The following is a 23940-nucleotide window of genomic DNA, read 5'->3' as shown; positions in this document are numbered from 1 at the left end:
TTCCATCAAGGTTCTTAATTCATCCCGTTTAATTACCAATCTTTGAAAAATTTCCTTATCCTGATTTGGGTGTTTTTTATGTTGCTGCTCTATTCTGAATATTTCTTCAATCAATGTTTTAATTTTTCCTGATCTCTCTTTTTTTCTTCTAGCTCCCATTGATATCAGGATCCCCCTAATATAGGCTTTGTGGGCCTCCCATAGATTCTGACTTGAAATATGTCCGGTATTGTTGATCGAAAAATATTGTTCTAATTCTTTACTGATCTTCTCCTCTCCCTCTGCATCCTGAATCAAACCTTCGTTCAGCCTCCAGGTGAAGGGCTTACGCTCTCCTCCCCTTAATTGCAGCTTCATCCTAACGGGGGCATGGTCGGAGAGTGAGACCACCCCAATCGAAGTCTCTTCCACCATTTCCAGAATTCTATGGTCTACAAGGATATAATCGATCCGGGAATACGTCCTGTGCACAGGGGAGTAGAACGTGAAATCTTTCTCGTTTGGGTGCTGTACTCTCCAAGCGTCTATTAATTGACAATTATGAAGTTTTTGTTTTATTCTATTTAATTGCACCTTACTAGTCCCCTGTGCCCTGGACGTACTATCCAATCCCGGATCGACACAAAAATTCAGGTCCCCCATCAAGATTACTGGTCCTCTCCCAAAATCTCTTAGTTTCCCCAGGAGGCCCTCTAAATATTTTGTAGGGTCCCGATTAGGGGCATAGATATTAATCAGTGTACATTCCATATCTCTTAATTTACCTCTTAAGATTAGGTACCTACCCTCCGGGTCAACCATTCTATCTTCTAAATTAAACTGTATCTTCTTTGAGAAACCAATAGCTACTCCCCTTCCTCTACTTGTTATCGCATCACCGTAGTACCACACAGGAAACTCCCTTGAATATAGCTTAATATTGGCCTTATGAGAAAAATGGGTTTCCTGTAAAAAAATTACCTCTGCTTTATAAAACCTCAATTCCTTCAGTATCTTATGCCTCTTGCTAGGCGAATTTAACCCTTTGACGTTATATGACATAAAGTTTATGGCTTGCATTATTGAGTCTCTAGATTACCTAATGAGAATATCTTTCTTACCTCCTCTACCATAGGTTTTCCTTCCCTCCCCTCACCCTGTCTCTCCCTTCCCCTACCCCCCGACCCTCCCCTTCCCTCCCCCCCTCCCCCCCCCTCCACCAACCCCTCCCCCCACCCCCTCCCACTCTATCCCACCACCCATCCTCCCCCGGCCTAAATCTGGCCCTTGGCTCACCGAGTGGTCCGGTAATCCCGACCCTCGATAAGTCCTGTAGATTCTAAGGTACAGAACAGTTTTCGGCCTCCCCATCCCCTCCCCCCCCCCCCGGGACATTTCTAAGAGGGGGGGAGGGGTGGCCAGACCAGCCCCCCACTGCCACACAAATACTTAGACATAATTTCACATACTTCTCTCCCTTCCTCCCAGCCACCCCCCTCCCCCCCCCAACACCCCCGGCTCCCCTTCTATCCAGCCCGGCAAAGCCGGTGCCTGAATACCCAAACTCTCGCAGAAATCCAGCAACTCGTCTGGGAAACGCAACCTAGCTGTCTTGCCATCCTTAAATCCTATAAGACAAGCCGGAAACCCCCAACTATAACGTATGTTCTGCATTTTCATCAGCTCCAACAGAGGTTTCAGAAGCCGCTTTCTAGTCAAAGTCTCTGCGGCTAAGTCTGGGAAAATTTGTAGATCTGATCCTGCATAATTTAAGATCTCTCTCCCCTTTAATTTTGACCATATCTCGTCTTTGTCTTCACAGAATCTGAATCTGACAATAATGTCCCGAGGCTTATTCAATCCTCCGTTCCTTAATCTACCTACACGGTGGACCCTTTCAATTTTGGGGAATCCATCCTCTCCTCTGCCCAGGAGTGGATTAAACACTTTTTTGATAATCTCCCTCAGGTCTTCTTGCTTGCTTTCAGGAACTGCACGTATTCTTAAATTTTGTCTGCGATTTCTATTTTCTTGATCCTCTAATTGATACAAGATTTTCCTCTGATTCTGATTAATTAATTTGATATGGTCTTTTACTCTTTCTATTTCTAGGGCTTGCTTTTCCATATTAGACTCCACTTCTTCCACTCTGTTTAATAGGTGGCCCAGATCCCCACGTAATAGAGCAATTTCTGATTTTATTGCGGCTTCAAGATTAGATAGCATTTCTCTCAGGACTTGCTGAGTTAGAGGCAAGTCTACTCCCTGGTGCTCTCCATCTCTACTCAACTCCATTTCGCTTTCGGTTGTAAGGTCATCCCTTGAGTGTTCCCTACTTTTCCCCTGTTTTTTATCTTGACCCTTCTTTTTTCCTGTATTCGGGGGTATTTCTTCCGCCCCCTCCCCTTTTGGGCTTCCCCCTTGGGTCAGATATTGCTTAATTGTGCTGTCAGTTGTATTTTTGGGGGTTTTAAGGCCCCCTCTCCGCCCATTCTGTTTGGAGGATTTATTCATTTTATTGCACGAAGATTAAAAGTTTTAAATTGTCACTCAATACGTGGGTTCCTGGATGTACTCCTATTCCATCTAAAAAAAAAAACCAATAAAAGGGCCCACACCACGTTGTGCCCTCCTTAGCTAAAGCCTTCTACCATCTCCTGCACTCCTAGGTTTTTAAGGGGGGTCTTTTAAGACAGCACAAATAGGGTATAGGACCCCACAGCACTTGTTTAAACAAACATACAGGGTAATTTGATCTTAAGTCTGGGCCAATAAGACCAGAAGAGCACACAGCGAGAAGCACACACCAGCGGAGCCCCCTAGTCAGTTTTTTTACCGCCTCATGTCCAGATCAACAGGTATTAAGGGAAAAAAGAAAAAAAAAGAAAACATTGAATTAAATATCCCCCTTAGCCGCCATGTCTCGTTCTTTTGGAGTCTGAAAAGAGATTGCACTCCATATATTTAGTATAGCCTCCTAATATGTTGCCCAACCAAGCTGGGGTTTCCGTTAAAGCCTCAGGTAGGGTGTCATTACCATTGCAGCTTTCCACAGATCTGCTCTTGGGTTTTGCATAATCACACAGCTATTTTTGGAATGCTCATTCACTCCCCTGATCCAGCAACTCTAGCAATAGCCACCCAATCACTTTTTAAAACCTTCAGCACAACTGCAACACAGATCACAAATTCATCATTGCTTATCTGCTCCACGTTGCCATTTGGTTTCGATCCTCTCCTTCACTTGTGGTTACGATGGATGAGAGCCCTTCTCCGTGCTAGGTGCTAGTGGTGAGCCGAGCGGCGAGGGGGGGAGGGGGGGAAGACAGCGGGGATATGGAGAGCCCGCACTATATCCTCGTCCTGTCTGTTCCCCATGTGGCATCCAACAGGGGGGGCCGGTCTCCGGAGCGGTGGCGTCTAAGATGGAACCGGGATGGATGTTTCCTCCAGCTGGAGCCACCTAGTCACTTTCTAACATAGCCTGGAGCATAGATTAGCTCCCTTCCTGGCCAGCACTCACAGAGTTGGGTACAGGATTTCATTCCCATGCAGCCTAAGTGGTTCACATACACATCCTTGGTTCACAATGCTTAACAAAACTTTCAGAAAAAAAAATAAATAAAAAAAAAAAAATATATATATATATATATATATATATATATACGTTATACAAAACTGCTAATTACATTCAGGTTCCTGCACTTAGCTGCAGCAGCTTCCAGTGCCACTGTTCTGCCCACATGCTTGGCCATTTTAATTGGGTAAAGCTCTGATGTCTCCTTGTAGTAGCACTTCTTCCCACAGATTCTTAGCCATTGAGGCAGCCCAGCATGGTGTTTTATTAGGAATGTATCAGGATGACTGGCAGGCTGCAATCTCCAAAATTATCTGAGGTCTCAAGCCTGTTAGAGCAGCAGCATGACATTCGATGAAAGCTTCTACAGGTAATCTCTAAGCGACTGTACTTTTACCTATTTTTTATGTTAAAGACTATTTGCATCTTTTGCAACCGATTAGTTAATACTCTTACTACTGCTGTTGATGAGGCTGGTATTGCTAACCTTTCCTTTTGAAGATGCTAGACCTCTAGTTGTCATGCAGATACTGTAGCTTCAATGCTTGAAGTCTCCAACCTTGGGCAATTTTGTAGATTTTCTTGATCTGCATAATTTTCCTGATCTGTATAAATTTCCACTTTCTCAGAAAGCGTGGCAGGCACTGGATTAGCAAAACTAGGCGAGTAGCATTTTTAAAATGTGAATTTCTTTCATGACTGCTTTATCTCAAGAGATATCTATTGATATAATCTGGTTATGAAATCAGAAACATTTCTGTATCTTGCTTAGGGGAACAAATTGTGAAAAGTGGCTTACTCTTCTACTTTGGTCTTTGTGTGCAATACTGAATTTCATGCTTTTAGACATTTTAATTATGCTTCCACTTTTTTCCCCTGCAATAAGAAAAAAAAAAAAAAACTGGCAAAATGAATCAAATTCTAAAAATATCCTGTCTTCACCAATCAAATCCAGGTGTAGAGTGATGACAAGATTGACAGGAAGCCTTATTAAAAATAAGAATGTATCACTGCTTGTTCTGAATAATTTTACTGTGCACAATCTTCATAGAAACATAATATCCTACAGTTTGAATAATTTCATGAAAGCACCCTTTGAAATATCAACTGAAGTGAAATGGAGAAGTACAAAAACGGAGAGCCTAATACAATTCACATATGCTTTATTCAGAATATATAATGGGCAAATGCAGCACAGCACCAATCATCACTTTATACAGGTCTGATCAACTAATTTGGTCACACATAGAAATCTATTCAGAGTTGTACAATAGCTGCTTTATTGGGTATTATTATATGCCAGGGCTATTTCCAGAAAAAGACAATTTCCCTTGTTTAAAGCAGAAATATAGGCAAGACTTTTTTTTTTTTTCATTTTGGATAGAGTAAGGGAGGGTTATAACCTCTCAGTTTTTTTTATTTGCCATCTGTGTCCCATTAGGGAGATTTACCTTTACATGCTGTCCCATAGTCAAAACAGGAAGTGAGAGGAAATCCCTGCAAATGAAGGGAATACATTTGGGGCACGCTAGGTCACCAGAATCGTGTCCCCTCTATTACTTTTCTGAGAACAACCAAAAATTTGTGATTTTCATTTACTTCCACTTTTAAGGAAGATGGTAATCAGGACAAATAGAGAGGATGAATCTCCCTAATGAGGACATCCACCGCAATAAAAACCCAACAAGTGTTCTTATTCATCTCCAGTCTATCCAAAACTAATATTAAAAAAAATGTTTTTCCTAGTTATACTTCAAAGTTCAAGTTTGATTTCTGCGTTGCAGCTTGACTGGCACTACCAGGTTTACCTTAGAGAAAGAAATCTGAAACTTCTGAACAAGTATGGAGGCTGCCATTGCTGGCACCCCTCCTCCCTTCTTAAGATGCTACTTGCTTGACTCTCATTCTTCAATACTTTTCAAAGCCACAGGCCCTAAATAAGTATGCTGTTCTGATTTTCATTACTTGTGTACTTATTACTTATAAAGGTGTGGGCAATTTCAACCATTTAAGGGTATGCATAGCCATTTTTTAGATTTGGATAGTCTAGAGCAGACTTTCTCAACCCTTTTTTTTTTCGTTATTTTTGAAACAAGAAAGAATTCTTGAAACAATTTTCAGGTTTTACGGAGCTCCTGTTAACACTAATATACTTTGAGTTGGAGTAATATTTTATTGGTGCATTATAGCTATAATTTTTTAACATGCCTGTCTATACATAAAACAATTCCAGTAATAAACATGACATGAACTTAAAGAGGAACTGCAGTCTGCTCACATAAGTTGTAATAGAAACATCTTTTCCATTCTGAAGCTTCCCTCCAACCACTTTGCATAATATTTTATATATATATACTGTTATTTGGTACTTGCCAAATATGCTGCAGAAATCTCCCTCCACTGAGTCTGACTGCAAGCATTTTAAATGAGGACAGGTGAAGCTGCTGCCTGTTCACTTCCTGGATTTAGAGGCACACTTCCAGCTCTGCAGTTCTCATAGGCCCTCTTATGACTCCCCCCCCCCCCCAGGCTTTTTACCAGACAAGAAACAGGAAGTGGGCTATATAAGGTATTTACTGGCAGAAAGAAAATGTTTTACTATCCAAAGTTAAAACAATAAGGGCTGAAGATTTAATAGATGGAAAGTTGAAAAAATGGTCCTCTTTAATATTAACGACCAGAAAAAAAAGGCAGACAGCGGGCATTGTAGTGTTTCCTTAACATTGGTGATCAGTGAACTAAGGCCCTCTTACCTTGGTGGTCAGTAAAAGCAGAATGCCCTTACATTGGTGGTCAGTGGGAGAGGGCCCTTTAGATTGGTTGTTAGTGGTAGGAGATAGCCAAAAACATCATTGGTATCAGTCAACTTACCCAGGATGAGATGAAAGACTCTACTGGTCCCACATCGATGGCTCCACCGAGTAAGATTGATGCCATAACTATGCTGTGCCTGTGACCAATAGGCAGGAGATCAGTCCACCACTGCTTATTACTCAATGAACTCCTAAAGCTGCACAGACCCCTAACTGAGAAAGACTAGACTAGGAAATGATTAAGACCATTGGTAATTATACATATATATATATATATATATATTTTTTTTTTTTTTTTTTTGCAGTCTGTGGTCCTTTGGGGAACTATTCCTTTACATCCTGTCCCATTGACATAACAGGAATTAAGAAGAAATCTCAACAAAATTAGGGAAATTGTCTTAGCTGTCACAGGAATAGGTGTCCTGTTGATTTACCCTCACTTCTTGTTCTGTGGACTAACATTTTAGATTTCTCATCATTTTTGTTTCAGCCACAATGGCAATTTTAAACTTCAGAACAGAGAGAGTGAACGTCCCTAGCAGGGACACAGACAACCAAGAAAACCTAATAGGAGTTCTTCCACATACTTAAAAAAAGAGACCTCTGCTGCTGCAAATAAGCTGGTCCTACATCCATATTTGCAGGAGTCACTTTATTGTATACAGTGGGGAAAATAATTATTTGATCTCCTGCAGATTTTGTAAGTTTGCCCACTTACAAAGAAATAAAGGGTCTAGAATTATTTTATCTTATGTGTATTTTAAATGATAGAGACAGAATAGCAACCAAGAATCCAGAAAAAGCACATGATAAAAATGTTATAAATTGAGTTGCAGTTCAGTGAGTATAATAAGTATTTGATCCCCAAATAAAACATTACTGCTTAGTGGAGAAACCCTTGTTAGCAAGTACAGAGGCAAGACATTTCTTGTAGTTGGTGACCAGGTTTGCACACATCTCAGGTGGGATTTTGGTCCACTCTTCTTTACAGATCTTCTCTAGTGCTGTCATGAGATGAGACTAAAATTGAGCTCTTTGGCATTAACTCGACTCACCGTGTTTGGAGGAAGCAAAATACTGACTATGACCCTAAAGACACCACCCCTCAAGCATGGAGGTGGAAAGATGATGTTTTAGGACTGTTTCTCTGGTAAAGGTACAGGCCGACTTTGCTGCATTGAGGGGCCGATGGACGGGGCCATGTATTGTAAAGTCTTGGATGTGAACATTCTTCCTTCAGCCAGAACACAGAAGATGGGTCTTCCAGTAGGACAATAGCTCAAAACATGCTGCCAAGGCAACAAAGGTGTGGCTTAAGAAGAAGCACATTAAGGTCATGGAGTGGCCTAGTCAGTCTCCAGACCTTAATCCTATAGTAAAATGTATGAAGGGAGCTGAAACTTAGTGTTACCAAGAAACAGCCAAGAAACCTTAACGTGTAAGTTCACCTTTACAGAAAAATCGCACCGACCAATTAGAATGCTTCTAAACATACCTCCCTGACTGGGTACATTTAGGAGATTAAGCTCCGGGGATTTATAACCCCCGGAGTTGTGAGGCGGCTATACCGGGGCTCAGGACGGGTGATCGCAGCCATGCAGGTTAGAGGGACTGGTGGGTGGGGGGGGGGGCGAGGTGGGGGTCCTGTGTAAGTTCACCTCACAGATTTTTCTGTAAAGGTGATCCTACCATTTAAGGATTTAGAGAAGATCTGAACCAAAGAAGAGTGGACCAAAATTCCTCCTGAGATGTGTGCAAACCTGGTCACCATCTACAAGAAACATCTTACATCTGTGCTTGCCAACAAGAGTTTCTCCACCAAGTACTAAGTCATGTTTTGCTTGGGGATCAAATACTTATTTTACTAACTGAACTGCAACTTAATTTATAACATTTGTATCGTGTTTTTTTCTGGATTTTTGGTTCATATTCTGTCTCTATCATTTAAAATATACCTATGATTAAAAAAAATTATAGACCCAATAAAGTCCAAAAAACAGGTCAGCATTGCTCAACCAAAGATTTTCTGTTGATATCAGAAGCACAATGACTTCAGATATTAAGATAAAGAGCCCTGACACAATATACACCTTCTGATTAAATATAATAAATCTTCCATCAGTCAGGCAGCAAGTTTGTTGGACTCCTTCCATTCACTATCCCAAAAAAAAAGGGTTTGGCATATAATATGTCCACAAATGGTGTACCACACACCCACTCGCCTTCTCAATGGAGAGGAATCAGTTCATGATCCCAAACAGAAAGCAATAGACACAATAATGTTCTGAAAATCACTCTTGTTTTATTTTGAAAGTAGCAATATCATTGCAAAGCAATATGCTTATCAACTTTGTAACAATATTGCTACCAATATTTGAAATGAAAGAAGAGTGCTGTAAAAATATGGTATCTATTGATACACACACACACAAAAAAAAGTAAGTACAACCTATGGAAATTGTTAACTTTTTCAACATATTTAAACAGGCAAGGATTAGATATAGATTCAAATATTGCCTACAGATAAAGGTGATATACTTCAACAAATAACTCATACAGCTGAAAGAAAATAACAAAAATGCTGATTTGCTATGTGGAAAAGTAAGCGCATCCCAACATTTATCGCCTCTTCAGATCCATGAACATTGAATCTGATTTTCAGAATAGGTGCTACTTATTAAAAACACCTCACCTGTCTTACCTTAACTTCAAGGATCTAGGATCTGGTGTTTTTTGCTATGGACTGGTGTGATGTCATCATGCTAGTATTATTGGAGCTAAGGCCCTCTAAAAGAAAGCTGTGGATACCTTTAAGTCTGTCAATGGATTTAAAAAGATAATTAAATGATTTGAAACAATCAGTCTACCGTAAGGAAAATCTACAAGCGGTGTCGATTTCAAATAACTGCTAATTTCTTCAGGACTGACCTGCCAGGTAATTCTAACCAAGAGCTGACCATTTGTGCAAAAATTGTATTGTTGAGTGTTCAGGTAACTCTTGCAACAGTTGGGGTCAAATTCCATATATCTACAATCATAAAGAGATTGCACCAATTATCTCAGCTAGAAAAAAAAAGCCTTTGCTGTCCAAAAAGACCATTAGAGCAAGACTACAGGCCTTCTGGAGCATTGTGCTGTGAACCGATCAAAGTTTTGTTACAGTAACAGTAAACATGTTTCGAAAAAACTGAAAACAGTATTTCAGAAGAAGAACCTGGGTGGGAGAATGGTGTTGGAAATGTTATTGTATGGGGGTGCTTTGCTGCTTCAGGGCCTGGGCTGCTTGCAGTATTCAAGTCCATCATACATTATGCATCATCAAAACGAGTTTGATAAAAACATCTCTCACAAGTTGGACTTGACCTGGAAATGGTTCTTTTGACACACTAATCTGAAACACACTAACAGATTTATGAAATAATGGGTCAAGAATAAGTAACAGAATGCCTGCTCAAATCCCTATTGCGGTTCCTATTGAAATTTGGCAGGGGGATTTTGAATCCGGCAGATCATGCACAAACATCTTGCAAATTATAGAATTTTGGTCAAAAATGTTGATGTTGCTGTCAGAGACTGGTGAACAGTTATACAAAATGCCTGTAAGGAGTCATTTATGTCAAAAGGGGCAGTGCCAGCTTCTGATTCCAAGAGTATATTTACTTTTTCTAAAAGTAGACAATTAAATCTAATCATATTGTTGTTTAATAAATGATTTGTAAAGGCAAATCGTTGTTGTATTTTAATATAAATGTATCACCTTTATCTGCAGGTACTATTTGAAAAAAGATTTTATATATATATATATATATATATAGATAGATAGATAGATAGATAGATAGATAGATATAGATTATATATATATATATATATATATATATATATATATATATATATATATTTATTTATATAAACACACACATACACTCTGTCCTCCTTTATCTATTAGAAGCCCTTTGGCTAATATACCATATATTTATTTTAACATCTAATTCATGATCAGATTATTTTCTTTTTTAATTCTTGAAAAATTAACATCCTGGAGAAGAGCAGGAATTTCAAATCCTGGACCGCTAGACTGGCTGCTGGGTTGCTGACAGCTTGGCAACCCTAGAGGTAAGTACAGCAGGGACAGAGGGAGGGGGAGGAAGAAGGGTGTACAGTGTTAGTTTACCTTTATATTTTTTCTGTAACGGGAAGCTCACCTTTTAAATATACATGCATGAGGTAAGTTTCCAACAAGTGCTTTCACTTATAAAAGGCATTAAAGTTTAAACAATAATAGAAAAAAAAAACTTGAACAACTATCATTTGAAAATATTTGCTTAGACTTCCTGATATATTAATTTTCCTCCTCAGTTTGGTGCTCTGTCTGACTTATATTTGTTGTCAATTTGCCCATTTCAAAAATAAACCTTAAGTGTCTCCCACAATCAAGAAGCCTTTTTCCACATCAGTGAGCACATTAGTGATACAGTGTATCTCAAGTCAAAACTTTTGTAACAATATAAAAAAAATATAAGGAATGCCTGAAATGCCCATTAGGTTTTTTTTTTTTTTTTTTTGTTTTTTTTTTTTTGTGTCCCATTGCTTTCCCTTCACTTGCTTCTCTAAAGACACAACAGAAAAGTCAAAAGAAATATCTCTAAACTGATAAAAAAAAACAGCTGTGGAAGGAACAGGTGTACCCATTGGAAGATTTGCCCCTTATGCTCATCCTTTGGAAGCTATGACATTTTGGATTCATCATAACTTTTGTCCCAATGACAATGGTCACCAGAACAGAAAGGCAATAAACCTGACAGAGGTTTCTCACACTATCCAAATCTGAAAAAAGAATGTTTGGCTTTTGATATACCTTTAAACTAATTTACAAATAATTGGCACTGTATATTACTGTAGGGTGCCATTGAGATGCACAAGTCCTGAAGGACTCAGAGCTGGTCAGTCAGTCAAGTTAATATTCTTAAAGTTTTGTGTTGGACGTGGGCACCTCTGCTCCTTGTTCCTGGTGCTCCCATGGAATCGGGTCATTGTTTTGGTCAGCTGGATCGGATTCTCGTTCATTCCAAAACTGCTCCACATCTGGAAGGACTGGGTTTTCCTTACTGTCTTGGCTTCCAAAATTTTGCTGAGAGCCCGACTGTTCCACCTGGCCAATAGCTGCAGGTTGCTCAGAAGGCTCAGGATCTGGAACAGTGGAGTCTGCCATACCCTCAGAATTCAGTGCCCCCTGATCCTGAATATCACTGCCATTAAAAGATTTTTTGGAAGTCATCCGTTTCCAAACATCCTTGAAGCCTTCCTTAAAATCTTCTGACATGACCAGAAAGATCAGAGGGTTTACACACGACATAGAGAACATTAGGATCTGGGCCAAAGCCACAAAAGCCTGGGGTGGGGATGGACCATTGGCTGGCTTATGCCAAATCCAGAGCCAGAAAACCCACTCTGGGAGCCATAGGATGCAAAAGGTGACAGTGACACTCAGTAACATTAAGGTAAGCCTCCTGGATCTAATCTGGTTTCTAAGATTTTGCGTTTTAGTCCCTCTGTGTTGGCACTGCTTGTAGGCTCTCCAGAAATTAAAGAAGGCAAGAGTGAAGGGAATACAGTAGACGAAGATTGGATAAAGTTTTACAAAGATGGCCATTATCTCTTGTGCCTCTGCTGGAATGTTCATGAGGCAGATGAAGGTGGTCTTGATTTGCCTGGCATCAGCGAAGAACCATTCGGGCAGGGGCAGCACAGCAGCTACCAGCCAGCTACACATCAGCACTGCAAAGATGGTAAGCTGTCCTATGTTGACTTGCTTGGCAGGGTCGCTGGCGTACATGAAGCAGGCTCTTGCGGCTATAGCGATGGTGAAACTTTTGGCAGACATACAGGTGTGTGTAAACCAGTCTGCAGTCTTACAAACAAACCAACCCAAGTATAAGCTGGACTTCGAATAAGCCGCGGCTCTAAAGGGCACCGAGAACACCAGCAGGAGCAGGTCAGAGGTGTTCACATTGAGGATAAGAGAGAGGATCAAGGAGGCTTTGGATTTCCTGGCATTGTAAAGAAGAACTGCGATCACACACACGTTTCCTACAAGTCCTAAGAAGCAGATTACTATGAGTAGGATGGGAATGATTAAAGTCCACTCCTCAGCATCCAGAGCCAGGAAGCCTCCTGCGTACAGCGTGTGTTTAGGGAGGGAGCTGTTCGTGGTGCTGACATTGCTTTGTAGCGTCTCCATCTCCCGATCTATTGAACGAACAGGTCCGATCACACTGCCAGTGGCTGCGAATGAGGCTGGGAGGACGCGAGGGGGAACTGTAAGCCAATGAGGACCGCCTCCTACATTCACTCTGATTGACAGGATCATCAGCCACAACGCCTCTTATTACAATATCCTATCACTTATATCAAGTAAGGGCTAGTTATTTATTGGCAGTATGTATTGTAGACAAAGATAGGTCACACTATCTTATTCATTTGTAATTCAATGTTAACCACTTGCCTACTGGGCATTTTCACCCTTTTCCATTCCCCGGGCCAATGTTCAACTTTCCGCGCTGTTACATTTTGAATGACAATTGCGCGGTCATGCAACACTGTACCCATATGAAATAGTTCATTTTTTTCACACAAAAAGCTTTCTTTTGGTGGTATTTAATCAGGGGCGGACTGACCATTGGGCCATTCGGGAACTACCCGAGGGCCCCTGAGCCATCAGGGTTGCCAGCTTTAGTAAAACCAGGGGCAGTATGTAAAAATCTGTGTTTTTTTTTACATCTGTCTCTGAAATGTCCCTCACCGACATCCTTTTGGTCTAAACATCCTGAGATTATAGCTGCCCCACCTCTCCAGTACCTTCCCAGCCAATAGAAAAATGTCTGTGTATACTGTGTGTACATGTATGTGTATACTGTGTGATTGTATACTGTGTGTGTGTGTGTATACTGTGTGGCCCCATCTCTCGGATTGCCTGGGGGCCCCATGAGTTATCAGTCCACCCCTGTATTTAATCACCACTGGGTTTTTTATTTTTTTGCTAAATAAATGAATAAAGATGGAACATTTTGAAAGAAAAAAAAAAGTTTCATGGTTTGTTATAAAATTTTGTAAATAAGTCATTTTTCGCCTTCACTGTTGTGCACTGATTAGCGTGCATTGACAGGCTGCACTGATGAGGCTGTACTCATGGGCACAGATATTCTGCACTGATACACACTGATGGGCCCTGATAAGTGACACTGATTGGCTGCACTGGTGGGTACAGATAGGCTGCATTCATGGGAATTGATGAGGTGGCATTGATGGGCACTAATAGTCTGCACTGATGAGGCGACACTGGTGGGTACTGATGAAGCTGCACTGATAGTTGGCACTGATGGCCACTGATAGAAAGCACCGATACGCGCTGATAGGCGGCACTGATGGACACTGGTAGGAGACAGGGCCGGATTAACATAGGGGCTTTTGGAGCTGCAGCTCTAGGCCCCCATCATATTATATGCCCAAACACATACAATTAGTCAATCATCACGGCCCGGCCATCGGCCGCCGGCCGCTATATATGTTGATATCGGCAGGCAGCTGGATTATTTATAGGCCCACATATATCTATAATAATCAGTCAGCTCAATTGTAATTGCGGCAATATATTAAGGAGACAGCTGACGTTGCATACAGTGCAGCCGATACCAGTGCCCCGCCGAGGCTGAGCGTGCTCTGCTGCTCGCATCCTGTAGGCGGAGCTTGACGTCCCGGCCGGCGTGACATCATCCGTAGGCCTTCCCCGGCATTCTGAGAGGCTTGACTGGGAAAGGACTGGAGAGTGCTGTGTGCGGGCGGTTCTGCGAGCAAAGAGAAGGAGGCTTCTGCACAGCACAACAAGTAAGCCATGGGTGCTGGGCTGGCCCGCTGGGGAAGTCAATGGCAGACTCAAGCAGATAGTGCAACTCATCACATCAGTGACTGTGCAGGCAGCCTATCATTGCCCATTTAGTGCATTTTTGTCAGTGCCACCTATCAGAACCAGTGCCCTCTATCAGTGCCAGTGCTGTCTATCAGAACCAGTGCCCTCTATCAGTGCCCTCTATCAGTGCCACCTATCAGTGCAGCTCATCAGTGCCATCCAATCAATGCCAGTGCCACCTATCAGTGCAGCTCATCAGTGCCACCTATCAGTGCTGCCCATCAATGCAGCTCACCAGTGCCATACAATCAATGCTAGTGCCACTTATCAGTGTAGCTCATCAGTGCCACCTATCATTGCCCATTAGTGCAGCTCATCATTAGTGTCAGTGCCACCTATCAGTGCTGCCTAACAGTGCAGCTCATCAGCGCCACCTATCAGTGCCACCTTGTCAGTGCCCATAAGTCCTGCCTGTCAGTGCCGCCCTATCAGAGCCCATCAGTGGCCATTAGTGCAGCTCATCAGTGCCACCTATCATTGACCATCAGTGCTGCCTGTCAGTGCCGCATATCAGAGCCCTATCAGTGCTGCCCATCAGTGTCCATTAGTGCATTTAATTAGTGCTCATGAGTGCTGCCCATCAGTGCCCATTAGTGCAGTTCATCAATGCCACCTATCATTGTCCATCAGTGCTGCCTATCACTGCAGATCATCAGTGCCACCTATTAGTGTCAGTGCCACCCATCAGTGCTGCCTATAAGTGCCCATCAGTGCCGCATAATAGTGCTACCTCACCAGTGCCACCTTATCAGTGCCCATAAGTGCTGTCTGTCAGTGCCGCCTATCAGAGCCCATTAGTGCAGCTCATCAGTGCCACCTATCATTGACCATCAGTGCTGCCTGTCAGTGCCCATTAGTGCATTTCATCAGTGCTGCCCATCAGTGCCCATTAGTACAGTTCATCAGTGCCACCTATCATTGACCATCAGTGCTGCCTGTCAGTGCCCTATCAGTGCTGCCCATTAGTGCAATTAATTAGTGCCCATGAGTGCTGCCCATCAGTGCACATTAGTGCAGTTCATCAATGCCACCTATCATTGACCATCAGTGCTGCCTATTACTGCAGATCATCAGTGCCATCGATCAGTGTCAGTGCCACCCATCAGTGCTGCCTATAAGTGCCCATCAGTGCTGCATAATAGTGCTACCTCACCAGTGCCACCTTATCAGTGCCCATAAGTGCTGTCTGTCAGTGCCACCTATCATTGACCATCAGTGCTGCATGTCAGTGCCACCTATCAGAGCCCCATTAGTGCTTCCCTTCAGTGCCCATTAGTGCTTTTCATCAGTGCCACCTATCAGTGTAGATCATCAGTGCCACCTATGAGTGTCAGTGCCCCCCATCAGTGCTGCATACAGTGCCTTGCGAAAGTATTCGGCCCCCTTGAACTTTTCAACCTTTTGCCACATTTCAGGCTTCAAACATAAAGATATAACATTTTTATTTTTTGTGAAGAATCACCAACAAGTGGGACACAATTGTGAAGTGGAACGAAATCTATTGGATTTTTGAAACTTTTTTAACTAATAAAAAAATGAAAAGTGGGGCGTGCAAAATTATTCAGTCCCCTTGCGTTAATACTTTGTAGAGCCACCTTTTGCTGCGATTACAGCTGCAAGTCGCTTGGGGTATGTCTCTATCAGTTTTGCACATCGAGAGACTGAAATTCTTGCCCATTCTTCCTTGCAAAACAGCTTGAGCTCAGTGAGGTTGGATGGAGAGCGTTTGTGAAAAGCAGTTTTCAGCTCTTTCCACAGATTCTCGATTGGATTCAGGTCTGGACTTTGACTTGGCCATTCTAACACCTGGATACGTTTATTTGTGAACCATTCCTTTGTAGATTTTGCTGTATATTTGGGATCATTGTCTTGTTGGAAGATAAATCTCCGTCCCAGTTTCAGGTCTTTTGCAGACTCCAACAGGTTTTCATCCAGAATGGTCCTGTATTTGGCTGCATCCATCTTCCCCTCAATTTTAACCATCTTCCCTGTCCCTGCTGAAGAAAAGCAGGCCCAAACCATGATGCTGCCACCACCATGTTTGACAGTGGGGATGGTGTGTTGAGGGTGATGAGCTGTGTTGCTTTTACGCCAAACATATCGTTTTGCATTGTGGGCAAAAAGTTTGATTTTGGTTTCATCTGACCAGAGCACCTTCTTCCACATGTTTGGTGTGTCTCCCAGGTGGCTTGTGGCAAACTTTAGACGAGACTTTTTATGGATATCTTTGAGAAATGGCTTTCTTCTTGCCACTCTTCCATAAAGGCCAGATTTGTGCAGTGTACGACTGATTGTTGTCCTATGGACAGACTCTTCCACCTCAGCTGTAGTTCTCTGCAGTTCATCCAGAGTGATCATGGGCCTCTTGGCTGCATCTCTGATCAGTCTTCTCCTTGTCTGAGCTGAAAGTTTAGAGGGACGGCCAGGTCTTGGTAGATTTGCAGTGGTCTGATACTCCTTCCATTTCAAAATGATCGCTTGCACAGTGCTCCTTGGGATGTTTAAAGCTTCGGAAATCTTTTTGTATCCAAATCCGGCTTTAAACTTCTCCACAACAGTATTATGGACCTGCCTGGTGTGTTCCTTGGTCTTCATGATGCTCTCTGCGCTTTCAACAGAACCATGAGACTATCACAGAGCAGGTGCATTTATACAGAGACTTGATTACACACAGGTGGATTCTATTTATCACCATCAGTCATTTAGGACTAGTGATGGCCGAACGGTTCGCCCGGCGGTCGTTTCGCGGCGAATTTCCGACATTCGCGGTCCGCACGTTCGAACGCCTTTTTCCGTCGTTCGCCGCGGCGGACTTACGTGTTTAATGTATACAAGAACTTTAACCTTTGGTGACACGTTTATCATGTGATACAGGACAGCCAATTGAGACATGACAGCACATGGACACTTGTACATTCCCCCTAACCTATAAATACACCCGATCCGGTGGCCATTTTACATTCTTTCTTCTGTTAAGATAGGGACAGGTTCCTGTGTGGAGTAGGGAGAGATAAACCACTAGCTATTTGGTACACAAAAGTTCTTTTCAGGACTGGTATAGGTGTTAGGTGTTGATAGGTTTGCTGTGCTGCTGATTCTTGCAGCAGCCTGAGTGTCTTTTGTTAGTTTAGAGAAAGGGAAAGGACGGTGTATGCTACAGGGACAGCCAGATTAGTCTTTCATCATCATCATCATCATCATCATCATTAGCTGTTACTATCAAGGTCCACAAAAGAGCTGTTCCAGTAACCACTAATCGTTCTCTTTTTTTGCCAATTTGTATAGGGACAGGAAGGAAGCAGTGTTGTCAGGCAGTGAGGGTAATTTTAAAGACTTGCTGTTATTATTAGTTCCACAAAGGTTCTTTTCAGGACTGGTATCAGTGGTACAGTAATAGGCTTGTACATGTATAATATTCTTTCTTCCAAATATAGAAAGGATATTATACTTGACTGCTGCCCTTCTGCTGCAGTCTGCTAAACATTCACAACTCACTTGTTCCACAAAAGTTCTTATAAGGACTGGTAACTTGGTATAGGGTGCTACGGTACATAGGCTTGAGTGCGGTACAGTCTGCTGTTCTGTAAGGACCGCTATCGGTCCACAATAGATAGGGTTGACGTGCACCACTGCTGACCGCTGCCCTATACTGCAGCAGTCCTTCAGCGGTATAGGGACTGACGTACAGTCTGCTAATCACTAACACACAACCTGCTTGTTCCACAAAAGTTCTTATAAGGACTGGTAACTTGGTATAGGGTGCTACGGTACATAGGCTTGAGTGCGGTACAGTCTGCTGTTCTGTAAGGACCGCTATCGGTCCACAATAGATAGGGTTGACGTGCACCACTGCTGACCGCTGCCCTATACTGCAGCAGTCCTTCAGCGGTATAGGGACTGACGTACAGTCTGCTAAACACTAATACACAACCTGCTTGGTCCACAAAAGTTCTTATAAGGACTGGTAACTTGGTATAGGGTGCTACGGTACATAGGCTTGAGTGCGGTACAGTCTGCTGTTCTGTAAGGACCGCTATCGGTCCACAATAGATAGGGTTGACGTGCACCACTGCTGACCGCTGCCCTATACTGCAGCAGTCCTTCAGCGGTATAGGGACTGACGTACAGTCTGCTAAACACTAATACACAACCTGCTTGGTCCACAAAAGTTCTTATAAGGACTGGTAACTTGGTATAGGGTGCTACGGTACATAGGCTTGAGTGCGGTACAGTCTGCTGTTCTGTAAGGACCGCTATCGGTCCACAATAGATAGGGTTGACGTGCACCACTGCTGACCGCTCACCTATACTGCAGCAGTCCTTCAGCGGTATAGGGACTGACGTACAGTCTGCTAATCACTAACACACAACCTGCTTGTTCCACAAAAGTTCTTATAAGGACTGGTAACTTGGTATAGGGTGCTACGGTACATAGGCTTGAGTGCGGTACAGTCTGCTGTTCTGTAAGGACCGCTATCGGTCCACAATAGATAGGGTTGACGTGCACCACTGCTGACCGCTGCCCTATACTGCAGCAGTCCTTCAGCGGTATAGGGACTGACGTACAGTCTGCTAATCACTAACACACAACCTGCTTGTTCCACAAAAGTTCTTATAAGGACTGGTAACTTGGTATAGGGTGCTACGGTACATAGGCTTGAGTGCGGTACAGTCTGCTGTTCTGTAAGGACCGCTATCGGTCCACAATAGATAGGGTTGACGTGCACCACTGCTGACCGCTGCCCTATACTGCAGCAGTCCTTCAGCGGTATAGGGACTGACGTACAGTCTGCTAAACACTAATACACAACCTGCTTGGTCCACAAAAGTTCTTATAAGGACTGGTAACTTGGTATAGGGTGCTACGGTACATAGGCTTGAGTGCGGTACAGTCTGCTGTTCTGTAAGGACCGCTATCGGTCCACAATAGATAGGGTTGACGTGCACCACTGCTGACCGCTGCCCTATACTGCAGCAGTCCTTCAGCGGTATAGGGACTGACGTACAGTCTGCTAAACACTAATACACAACCTGCTTGGTCCACAAAAGTTCTTATAAGGACTGGTAACTTGGTATAGGGTGCTACGGTACATAGGCTTGAGTGCGGTACAGTCTGCTGTTCTGTAAGGACCGCTATCGGTCCACAATAGATAGGGTTGACGTGCACCACTGCTGACCGCTGCCCTATACTGCAGCAGTCCTTCAGCGGTATAGGGACTGACGTACAGTCTGCTAAACACTAATACACAACCTGCTTGGTCCACAAAAGTTCTTATAAGGACTGGTAACTTGGTATAGGGTGCTACGGTACATAGGCTTGAGTGCGGTACAGTCTGCTGTTCTGTAAGGACCGCTATCGGTCCACAATAGATAGGGTTGACGTGCACCACTGCTGACCGCTCACCTATACTGCAGCAGTCCTTCAGCGGTATAGGGACTGACGTACAGTCTGCTAATCACTAACACACAACCTGCTTGTTCCACAAAAGTTCTTATAAGGACTGGTAACTTGGTATAGGGTGCTACGGTACATAGGCTTGAGTGCGGTACAGTCTGCTGTTCTGTAAGGACCGCTATCGGTCCACAATAGATAGGGTTGACGTGCACCACTGCTGACCGCTGCCCTATACTGCAGCAGTCCTTCAGCGGTATAGGGACTGACGTACAGTCTGCTAATCACTAACACACAACCTGCTTGTTCCACAAAAGTTCTTATAAGGACTGGTAACTTGGTATAGGGTGCTACGGTACATAGGCTTGAGTGCGGTACAGTCTGCTGTTCTGTAAGGACCGCTATCGGTCCACAATAGATAGGGTTGACGTGCACCACTGCTGACCGCTGCCCTATACTGCAGCAGTCCTTCAGCGGTATAGGGACTGACGTACAGTCTGCTAAACACTAATACACAACCTGCTTGGTCCACAAAAGTTCTTATAAGGACTGGTAACTTGGTATAGGGTGCTACGGTACATAGGCTTGAGTGCGGTACAGTCTGCTGTTCTGTAAGGACCGCTATCGGTCCACAATAGATAGGGTTGACGTGCACCACTGCTGACCGCTCACCTATACTGCAGCAGTCCTTCAGCGGTATAGGGACTGACGTACAGTCTGCTAATCACTAACACACAACCTGCTTGTTCCACAAAAGTTCTTATAAGGACTGGTAACTTGGTATAGGGTGCTACGGTACATAGGCTTGAGTGCGGTACAGTCTGCTGTTCTGTAAGGACCGCTATCGGTCCACAATAGATAGGGTTGACGTGCACCACTGCTGACCGCTGCCCTATACTGCAGCAGTCCTTCAGCGGTATAGGGACTGACGTACAGTCTGCTAATCACTAACACACAACCTGCTTGTTCCACAAAAGTTCTTATAAGGACTGGTAACTTGGTATAGGGTGCTACGGTACATAGGCTTGAGTGCGGTACAGTCTGCTGTTCTGTAAGGACCGCTATCGGTCCACAATAGATAGGGTTGACGTGCACCACTGCTGACCGCTGCCCTATACTGCAGCAGTCCTTCAGCGGTATAGGGACTGACGTACAGTCTGCTAAACACTAATACACAACCTGCTTGGTCCACAAAAGTTCTTATAAGGACTGGTAACTTGGTATAGGGTGCTACGGTACATAGGCTTGAGTGCGGTACAGTCTGCTGTTCTGTAAGGACCGCTATCGGTCCACAATAGATAGGGTTGACGTGCACCACTGCTGACCGCTCACCTATACTGCAGCAGTCCTTCAGCGGTATAGGGACTGACGTACAGTCTGCTAATCACTAACACACAACCTGCTTGTTCCACAAAAGTTCTTATAAGGACTGGTAACTTGGTATAGGGTGCTACGGTACATAGGCTTGAGTGCGGTACAGTCTGCTGTTCTGTAAGGACCGCTATCGGTCCACAATAGATAGGGTTGACGTGCACCACTGCTGACCGCTGCCCTATACTGCAGCAGTCCTTCAGCGGTATAGGGACTGACGTACAGTCTGCTAATCACTAACACACAACCTGCTTGTTCCACAAAAGTTCTTATAAGGACTGGTAACTTGGTATAGGGTGCTACGGTACATAGGCTTGAGTGCGGTACAGTCTGCTGTTCTGTAAGGACCGCTATCGGTCCACAATAGATAGGGTTGACGTGCACCACTGCTGACCGCTGCCCTATACTGCAGCAGTCCTTCAGCGGTATAGGGACTGACGTACAGTCTGCTAAACACTAATACACAACCTGCTTGGTCCACAAAAGTTCTTATAAGGACTGGTAACTTGGTATAGGGTGCTACGGTACATAGGCTTGAGTGCGGTACAGTCTGCTGTTCTGTAAGGACCGCTATCGGTCCACAATAGATAGGGTTGACGTGCACCACTGCTGACCGCTCACCTATACTGCAGCAGTCCTTCAGCGGTATAGGGACTGACGTACAGTCTGCTAATCACTAACACACAACCTGCTTGTTCCACAAAAGTTCTTATAAGGACTGGTAACTTGGTATAGGGTGCTACGGTACATAGGCTTGAGTGCGGTACAGTCTGCTGTTCTGTAAGGACCGCTATCGGTCCACAATAGATAGGGTTGACGTGCACCACTGCTGACCGCTCACCTATACTGCAGCAGTCCTTCAGCGGTATAGGGACTGACGTACAGTCTGCTAATCACTAACACACAACCTGCTTGTTCCACAAAAGTTCTTATAAGGACTGGTAACTTGGTATAGGGTGCTACGGTACATAGGCTTGAGTGCGGTACAGTCTGCTGTTCTGTAAGGACCGCTATCGGTCCACAATAGATAGGGTTGACGTGCACCACTGCTGACCGCTGCCCTATACTGCAGCAGTCCTTCAGCGGTATAGGGACTGACGTACAGTCTGCTAAACACTAATACACAACCTGCTTGGTCCACAAAAGTTCTTATAAGGACTGGTAACTTGGTATAGGGTGCTACGGTACATAGGCTTGAGTGCGGTACAGTCTGCTGTTCTGTAAGGACCGCTATCGGTCCACAATAGATAGGGTTGACGTGCACCACTGCTGACCGCTGCCCTATACTGCAGCAGTCCTTCAGCGGTATAGGGACTGACGTACAGTCTGCTAAACACTAATACACAACCTGCTTGGTCCACAAAAGTTCTTATAAGGACTGGTAACTTGGTATAGGGTGCTACGGTACATAGGCTTGAGTGCGGTACAGTCTGCTGTTCTGTAAGGACCGCTATAGGTCCACAATAGATAGGGTTGACGTGCACCACTGCTGACCGCTCACCTATACTGCAGCAGTCCTTCAGCGGTATAGGGACTAAGAGTTTTGTCACAGGGTCATTTAAAAAATGACATGCAGAGGAAGAGGCAGGCCCTTCCGCAGGGGTGGTAGGGGTAGGGCAGGAGCAACAGGCTTGAGCCAAAGTGGGAAGTTGCAGAAGGTGCGTTCAATTACTTTAAAGGATGCACCAGACTTGGTTGAGTGGCTCGCTCAGCCTTACTCTTCTGCACCCTCCTCATCCTCTCGATCTGCACCCTCTTCTTCACTCTCTGCTATGTGCACCCCCAAAGACACTACCACCAACAACACGACCACCACCACCACCACCACATACCTTCCGCTTGAGTCACTGGAATTATTTTCCGATCCATATCAAGAGGACATTTCTGATGCGCAGCCACTCTTGGTATTGGATCAGGAAGAGGAGGTAGCAACAAGCGCTACTCAGCAGTCTGACGCCAGTACCCAGATCAGCCCAAGGAGGAGGTTGGTCCCCGGTGTTGCTGCCTACTCTACTTATAGCGGTGGGGAAGGTGACGTTGATGATGACGTGTCTAGTGATGTCACGTGGGTGCCCACAAGAGAGGAAGAGGAGGGGAGTTCAGAGGGAGATATGGACCAGCAGATAGGGAGGAGAAGCAGCAATGACTTACATTGCACAGCAGGGACAAAGCAGACTGCAAATGTATCAGGAGCGAGTCATCGACCATGTACGGTCACATCTGGCGCTCCCAGGACACCGGCACATGGCTCCGCAGTGTGGGCTTTTTTTAACGTGTCCGCTGCTGACAATAGCGTTGCCATCTGCAATCTTTGCAGTCAACGCGTTAGTCGCGGTAAGCCCAATACTCACCTAGGGACGACCGCCTTAAGAAGGCACATGAGCAGCCATCACCGAGCCCAGTGGGAGCAACGGAACACACAAAGCCACACTGCAGGCTCTCACCGTCCAGCCTCGTCTTCTACTTCTCCTTCTCCTCTCTCCTCACAATTGTCCTCCACTCCACCTTCCATCACGCCAAGCTCACATTTTTCTGCAAAAAGGCAGGCTTCCGTGGGCCTAATGTTTGAGCGTAAAAAAATGATGACGCCGGATAACCCTCTTGCCCAACGGTTGGCGGCTGGCTTGTCAGAACTCATAGCCCGCCAACTACTGCCATATAAACTGGTGGACTCGGAGGCCTTTCGCAAATTTGTGGCCATTGGAACACCACAATGGAAGGTCCCAGGAAGGAAGTATTTCTCAGAGAAGGGCATCCCAGAGCTATATGGCCATGTTCAGCGGCAAGTGAATGTATCTCTGGCACACAGTGTCGGTGCCAAGATACATCTGACCACAGACACGTG

At 44.2% G+C, this 23940-nt stretch overlaps 1 protein-coding gene across 1 annotated transcript; it reads right to left on the bottom strand.

Moving 5' to 3' along the window:
• Positions 1–10286: 10286 nt before the first annotated feature.
• GPR151 (G protein-coupled receptor 151) lies at positions 10287–12646 on the bottom strand. The gene has a single exon (XM_077472988.1). The coding sequence runs from the start codon at positions 12605–12607 to the stop codon at positions 11333–11335; it is 1275 nt and encodes a 424-aa protein (XP_077329114.1). The 5' UTR covers positions 12608–12646; the 3' UTR covers positions 10287–11332.
• Positions 12647–23940: the final 11294 nt, after the last annotated feature.

The sequence above is a fragment of the Lithobates pipiens genome, unplaced genomic scaffold, assembly GCF_037356315.1.
Source record: "Lithobates pipiens isolate NorthernLeopardFrog02 unplaced genomic scaffold, aLitPip1_a1.2 Scaffold_8, whole genome shotgun sequence".
NCBI classification, from domain to species: Eukaryota; Metazoa; Chordata; class Amphibia; order Anura; family Ranidae; genus Lithobates; species Lithobates pipiens.
The sequence above is the reverse complement of the archived record's forward strand: the minus strand, read 5'-3'. Positions and strand labels throughout refer to the sequence as shown.

Excerpts from the sequence above, each read along its gene's own strand:
- GPR151 (XM_077472988.1), bottom strand. The coding sequence starts at position 12,607 with ATGGAGACGCTACAAAGCAATGTCAGCACCACGAACAGCTCCCTCCCT.